General features: G+C 43.9%; 1 protein-coding gene across 1 annotated transcript in view; it reads left to right on the forward strand.

The window, feature by feature from the left end:
* Positions 1–901: 901 nt before the first annotated feature.
* Clic5 (chloride intracellular channel 5) overlaps positions 902–7,936 on the forward strand; it is a 140,090-nt gene continuing 133,055 nt past the window's right edge. The window contains exon 1 of the mRNA XM_055612387.1: positions 902–1,502. Coding sequence (XP_055468362.1) covers positions 984–1,502 — 519 coding nt within the window. The 5' untranslated portion in view covers positions 902–983. The remainder of the gene's footprint in view (positions 1,503–7,936) is intronic.

Consider the following 7,936-nt stretch of genomic DNA (forward strand, 5'->3'; position numbering starts at 1 on the left):
TACAACTTGTATGCTGAAGAGAAACGGGTCTTAGTAGAATAGAGCACCAAACCACAGAGCAAAGAGGAGTCACAGGAAGATGAGCAGCGTCTACAGAGGACAGCTACCAGGTGGTCTTGTACATCACAAGCTAAGGTCAATTGCACCTAACACCTCACACAGCTTTTCTAGGTCTGTTGGGATTTACTTTTCCTTCCCGGGAGAGTTATCTTCTACTTCTTTGGTTTAGTGCTTGGTTCAGAATATTATGTAGGAGGGCATCTTAGTGGACATCTGTTCACTGTGGACGACTCTGTACAATATGAGGGAAGTGGGGTTAAAACCAAAGCCCCGAATGTTTGAGTCTCATTTTGTGTGGTGTGTATCGATGCGCCCACAGGCACTTATCTTCTTTCCCTTCTGCCATTTAATCACCCACTGGTGTTTCCAGATAGGAACTGTGAATAAAAAAGGTTACTTAGCTGGGCTGTGTGGGATTCATGCCATAGAGCATCAATTTGAAAAAAAAAATCATTTGTATAATGAATTCAGCTGAAAGCAGACAGGTTTACACTGAGATACAATCCTCCCCTGATTTGTGGGGATCTCTTGTTTGGGGTCAGCAGTGAGAGTGATTGCAGCGGAGGGTGACTCTATGATTCACGAGAGGCTAAATGTTCTGAATTGCAACATGGACTGGATTGATACTTCAACTTCTTTGAGTTGCTGGAAGTGGAGGAAACACCAGCATCTAGTTGAGAGTGTCTTCAGTGGAGAAGGAGTTAACCATGCAGGTGAACTTTATCTTCCATCCAATGGGTTCGTGGTTTGCGTATTAAATCTCCGGTAAATGATTGCTAGAGACCTGTCACTGATAGCTGTGGTGAAGGGCTGTATTTTAAAAGCCCATTGATTCCTGTTCTCAGTGGCAAAGCAATATCCTTTAGCCCTTTCCATAGCTTTTCTCAGCTCTGCCTGGAAAAGGATCTTCCAGACCAAGCAACATGAATGAAGACTACAGTGACATCTATGACACAATCCAAAAGGAGAGGAAGGATGAGAACCCAGACCCACTGGAGGAAAATGATACTCCTTTATATGACGAAGTCCATGAAGACTTGTGGGCTGAAAATGATCTATACGCCACTAGGCTAGAAAGCCATGAATATGATTCTTTGTCGGTGTATGTCTCGAAAAGGGAAGAGGCCACCCCAGCCTCCCCGGAGCCTGAAGCAGAAGGCTACCTCCTGCCTGATGAGGTGTTTTCTGAGCCCCAGGAGGTCAGAGACATCTCTGTGGGAGACTCACACCCATCAAGCCAGGACCCAGAGCCTCTCCAAAAGGAGCTGGAGGAGAATGGAAGGATGACCAAGAAAGAGTTGCCTTCTTTACTGAGCTTCACAGTTCAGCACAGCAGGGCCTTTTCCACTGGCCTGGACTTCCCTACCTGCCCTTTCGATGCTACTGGTCTGGAGGGAAATAAAGTAGCTTCCAGCAGCCCCGAGATCTTCCTGTTTGTGAAGGTAAGGGCTGTCTGTGACAGGCACACCTACACAGGGTAAAGTGTTCAGTGTTGTGTTTTGCTCCGTGGATCAGGAAACAATATATGTTTTCCTGGCGAGTGGGTCACCACCCAGCCCCCGGAGCAGAGATGATTAAATTGGTCATGTGGAATAGCTTCAGGACTTCTCATGATCCAAATTAGAAAATCCATTTAAAGTGTGTGTGTTTAATCATCGGCTTTTATAAACCACAGGAAGAGCGCTTTCTAACAGTTTAAATGAGTGAGCAGATGTAAACTTCATTTTTCCTGCTTGGTTAAATTTCCTTTGTCAATGTTATTTTCTTTTAAAAAGAAAATGAAACTAAAGCCAGCAAGAGAAAGTCTTATCTCCCTTCAGGGGCTTCAGAGTCTCCTTCTTGCATTTCTAAGGTCCCACATACTTCAGAGAGTTGGCCAGAAAAGGCTGTGTCTGTCATTGTACTTGCTCTGTCAACACCAATAAAACTCAGATCTAATGCTGTAAAATAATTTGACAATTTCCAAGATGCCAACCTCGTGTTAATATTTAATGCCTACGATAGCAAAACAAAGACGTTTGCTGATCTTTGACTTACATTGTTAATGTCAAAAAGGTTATGACCATGATTAATATTAAAATATAAAGTGGTTCCGAGTTAAATAAATCAATCCACATGGCAGACCCCTCTTCTCCAACCCCCACCAATCCACATAATACTCATCTTCACATAAATGTTTTCATGTGAAAACACATTACTGTGTTACTGTTATTTCTTGCTAATAAGAATGAATACTAAGGTTGGGCACATGATGCAGTGGTTAAAGCCAAGCTGCTCGAGTGTGAGGGGTGGAGTTCAGATCTCGAGAGCCACGTAAATGCCAGGTGGGTATCCCTGGCTCATAAGGCAGAGACAGGGCTACCCTGGAACAAGCTGGTTATCAAGATTAACTGAATTGTCAAGCTCTCGATTCAGCTGAGAGACTCTTCCTCAATGAATAGCATAAAAGCAATAAAAAAGACTGTCGATGTCAGCTGTAGACCTTTCTATTCATGTTCCTGCGTGCAGGTACACATGCATGCACCCAAAGCACACACTGCGTACACACACACACACACACACACACGTGAGAGGACAAGGTCAAGGCTGCTTTGGGGGCTGGGATGTGCCTCAGTTGGTAGTGCTCTTCCCAGCACGTGCACCTCATGCCATCCTGAGCATCACATAAAACCTCCAGTGCTGGCGGAAATCTAATCAGCTCAGGAAGGTGTGGACAAGAAGCTCAGAAGTCCAAGGTCGTTGTTGGCTTCATTCCAGGCTAACTTGGCTTACATGAGGCCTTGCTTCAAAAGCAAAATTACTCTATGGACCTGTGGAACTCCCCATTCCATGGTAATCTCCCCCCTTTATGGTTTCCAACAGACTGCTAGTGAAGTGAACTTTGCCCGTTGAACACTTCAAGGTGCACTGCTTTGTACTTTGTCTTGTGTCTTTTACCTCCCTCAATTTACTTTTTGGAAACCTCACTTCAGACTCGAGTGGTACCATGCCAAGCAACCTCGGGGAGAAGAAATGGGGAAGATATGACTTTTGCCCTTGAGAAACGGATGCCATGTTGTAAGAGATGGGACAGAAGGGCGGTGGACATGGTATAAGAGACGGGGCCGTGGAACGCTGTGTGTGCTCTGAGGAGATGCTGAGCGGTGCAAGGAGAAGTCAGTAGAGGCTCCATGGAGGAGGTGGCATCAATCAGCCTGCCCATGTCTGTGTCCACATCAAATTGACATCACGGCGTTAAAACGCACTTTTGAAGAAGTGGAAACTAGATGTATTTCTTCTCAAGACAGAAGTACCCACATGACTTCATGAAGCAAGATAGGGAGTGCCATTATCATCCTCATTGGCCCATCAGGACATGATTTGTAAATTTGGAAAATTATCCTGGCCTTGGGGTTTGAGCCAAACGGATATAGCAGAAAGGAATGTGGTGTCGCCTGCCTTTACCAGCAATGAGAGATGCTGCCTGACAGTAACAAGGGAGTCCTCAATTGTTCCTTCTCTAAAATGGATATTGGACTTAAGCCATTTGAGCTGATGTTGTGTCTTAGCAACATTATATTAGGAAGAGGCCATCGACTATACTATTGATCTCAGTTCCCACGAGGGAACTTTGAGAAGGGATGTTTTGCAACATCCTGTGGGAAGAGCCACAGTTAGAGCCCCATTTCCCAACTCCATGCCTCTCTCCACCCTGCTCTGCTGGGACAGGTGTAGAGGGCATCAGTGTGGTGTGACCTCTGTGGGTTCCTTTCTCCTCCAAGCTCTCTGGAATGTCTGCTGGGATGTCCCATTGGAAGGACAATATGGTTAGCCATCTTCCTAGCTGACTGAGGCTTCCAAGCCTTGCATTTTCTGCTTCAGTGCTGGTAACCAGGGCTGTAGTCCTAGCTGACTGATTTATGCATGCTCCCTCCCCTTCTGGGCACATCAGCGACAATGTGAAATGGATTTATGGGGAGGACTGTTATGTTCAAGCAACTTCATGTTGAGGTTCATTTCAGCATCAACCAGACACTTAAAATACTTCATCTATCTGGTCCTCCCAGCCATATTTGTGACATGTGCTGGCTTTGTAAAATGACAGACAGCAACCGTGTAAATAGAAACTGTAGACAGCTGCTAGCACTAGCAACAACTATTATATAAGAGATGCGTACATCTATTTCTTATTGCTGCTGTGACAAAAGACTGAAACTTTAGTGGCTTGAACAGCACAGACACTGTCTTAAGGCTCTGGAAGTTATTATGCCTGCACTGACCAGGGTAAGGCAACGCTGTGCTGTTGGGCTCCAGGACAAACTCTCTTTCTGTGTCTTTTCCAGCTCCTAGAAGCTGTTGATGTGGTGTAGGCCTATCACCTCATCTCTTCTCTCAGTTTCTACTTTCATCATGTTCTCTTCATCCCCCTCCTCCTTTTTCTCCTCTCCCTTTCCTCTTCCTCTTCCCCCTTATTCTTTTATATCTCTCTGGTAAGACAAGCTTGGTTAGATTGGACCTAATAATAACCTAGGAGAGTACCATTTAAAGAGCCTTAGTTTGGTTTAACCTACAAGTCCGTGTTGCCATATTAAGGAACACTCACAACTACCTGGAATTAGCATGTGCATACCTGTGGCCATCATTCTGCTTCCCATAGAGCAGAGTGTTGAGGAGGGGAGGGAGAAAGCGATATGGCTGGATGAGGGAAAGCAGACAGTGAGGTGGTGGGCGAGTAGAGAAGGAGAAGCTGGGCCATGCCAGCCCCTGGGTGTTAGAAGAACTTTCATGTTCACTCTGAGTGATCCGGCAATCTTTGGACAGTTTCAAAGGGAACCCTCAGGACCATTTTTTAATAAAAAACAGATTGTATTTGGAAAAAAGTTGGTATGGAGGCTGAGGCTTCATGAGAATCTGTGACAGAAAAAAAAGCAATGAAGGAGATGCATCATTCTCAAGAAGGGGGCTAGCCGTTTGCCAAGAGGTTTGATGTGGAGTTTAATGAAGGAAGAGCCCTGGTTGACTCAGAGGCTGTATCTACTGAGAGAATGGAGGTGTTCTTTCCATTCCATGCATGGACTCCTCTCAGGGGGGATGTGACTGATGGAATGGAGTTTTCCGAATGGTGCCTGTATGTATGTGTTTGGAGGGGGCAAAGTGTGGTAGTGGGGGATGCCAGCAGGAGAGTGTTCTTGTGTTTCTCAAAATGCCAAGAAAAACAAGTAATCCGATGATGATTGTTTTTTTACAAAAGAAAAGGACACAAGTGACGTACCACTTGTCATATGCATCAATAATGGCATTACCAGGGACAGCATGGCTTTAAAAACTAATTATCTGAGAGACAGAAGGAATCCCATATAGCTCAGGCTGGCCTCCAACTTCTGATCTTCCTGCCTCTACCTCCTGGGATGACAGGGATGCACTGCCATGCCTGGTTTTAAACAGTGCTGGGGGTAGAACCCAGGGCTTTCCTTGTGAATGCTGAGCAAGCATCCCACCAGCTCAACTACATCTGTACTTTGCAAGTTAATTTCTGTTCAGTTCTTAGTTTCTCTCCATTTAGTATGCTCACTGGCAAAATGGGTACTATAACGACACATCCCTCATAGAGGTGTGCTTAATAATAATGCACTATGAAGGTAATGCATATAAAATGCTTAGTGCCTTGTCTGATATGTGGCATATGGCAGGTGTCAATATCCAGGGCCCTGGATGATTTCTTGCACTGGATTTGAACTTTATGGAAATAACTTTTATTTTGAGCATAATGTTTGTTGTTAGTAGGCACCGAATAACGATATCATTGTTTTATTCTATCATGAAGGTGTAATATTGTGGAAAGAACACTCGTCTATTCTACTGTGCCAGTTGTACGGTATGAAATATTCCTGGACCCAAACATCCCCGTATTTGAAATGCAATCTACTCCAGTTCTTATTGTCTTTGGTTCTAAAATGCGTATTCCTAGCTGTTTATCAGCTGTGGACACAGATTGAACCTTCAATCATCCATATTGACCTGTCTGTGATCAGAACCCAGGAGGTCCACGTGGAGAGATACACAGCTTGTGGAAGCAATAGATCTGAGTGGAACTAAACTTTTTCATAGCAAATGTAAACAGCGTCACCCTGAAGGCAGGTGCCCTAACAGATGGCCATAGTTGATAGATTTGAGAGTCTAGTCCAATGGGTTGCAACCTGTGGGTCACATCAGACATCCTGCATATCAGATGTGCACATTATGATTCATATCAGTAGCAAAATTAGTTACAATGTAGCAATAAAATGATTTTATGGTTGGAGGTCACCAGAGCATGAGGAACTGTATTAAAGTGTCGTAGAGTTAAGAAGGTTCAGAAGCACTTGCTTAGTCAGCGGCAAGCTGGGACTCTGGCCACTCAGTCCAGGGTAATTTCCTACCCATCTTTAATTTTAGTTTGGTGGAGTCTTGTTTGTGTTGTTGTTGTTGCTTTCATGTAGCCTAGGATGGCCTGAAACTCACTATGTATCTAGGATAACCTGGGACTCTGGACCTGCCTGCCTCCATTTTCTAGCTGGGATCATAGTCATGTGCCACCATCAGTGACCCTAGAGTTTAACTAAAGAAATAGTTTTTTAATATAACTTGACTCAGGATAGTAAGAAGAGTTTTATTGCCATAGACTAATAACAAAAAAATCTCCATAAGCATTTTGTTGAGGTGCAATCATATCAGGGGCTTGTTGTAATGCCAAGGTCCATAGAACTCAAGATATGCCACTCAACACAATTCATTTGGTCCTAGAATGTTAGAACTGGAATTAAAAATAATAAGCAAGATTCATATTTGCTTTTCACCAAGTCCTCTCAAACGGTAACGTTTTACATAGTTTATATTGTACAGATATATTCTTAATGTGCCACGTTGCTATAATTTGTAAGTGAAAAGTGGGCAAATGCTTACTTTTTGTATTGGTGAGATGTACAGTATAAAAGAACACATTGATTCATAATTTGTATTAGTTAGAGTTCTCTAGAGTCACAGAACTGACAGAATCAATCTACATATGTACATAAAGGAGATTCATTGGAATGACTTACAGGCTACAGTCCAGCTAATCCAACAACAGCTGGCTGTGAACAGAAAATCCAAGAATCTAGTAGTTTCTCAGTCCCACAGGCTTGGTGTCTCAGCTGGTCTTCAGTACGGGTTGAAATCCAGAAGTGGGCTCCAATGGCAGTAAAGCAAGGATGTGCTAGCAAGGTGAGGGCAAGCAGGCAAAGAACAAGTGCTTCCTCCTCCTCTGTCCTTGTGTAGGCTTCCAGCAGAAGGTAGGGCCCATATTAAAGGCTTGTGTCTTCCTGCCTTAAGATTTGGATTAAAAGTCTGGGTCTTCTCACTCAATATTCGTAGTTCATTCCAGATTTAGTCAAGTTTACAACCAAGAATAGTCATCACAGCCTTCCTTGTCCCCTGCTAGAGGGTGGCCTGGGCTCTTTCCTTAGCCACTGCCTGATAAGATCAGGTCTCTTAAGCATCCAAGTTCTTCCAAGAAATTTTCATAAGCAACCCATTAAATCCATTTGTCTTTAAAGAGAACAGGGTTTATCATTGCAGGTGAGAAACTATAAAACCCCATTGAGCAATGAGGGAGAGGAAGATGGACTTGGATGCCGAGTGCCATGCTCACCTAAAGCTAGAGAAGGGTAGTCCTGGGGCACAGCAGAGGCCCCAAGGGTAGGACTAGATTCATGTGGTTGGATGGATAGAAGATGATGGAGGTGACAGATGGTGAAGACAAAGAACTAAGAAACTTGGAATTTATTCTGGAAGCCATCAAAAGTAATGAGGGTTCTTTGGTTGTTGCTTTCTCTTTCTTTCTTTCTTTCTTTCTTTCTTTCTTTCTTTCTTTCTTTCT

Source organism: Psammomys obesus, unplaced genomic scaffold (assembly GCF_907164565.1).
Source record: "Psammomys obesus unplaced genomic scaffold, mPsaObe1.curated_primary_1811, whole genome shotgun sequence".
Lineage (NCBI taxonomy): Eukaryota > Metazoa > Chordata > Mammalia > Rodentia > Muridae > Psammomys > Psammomys obesus.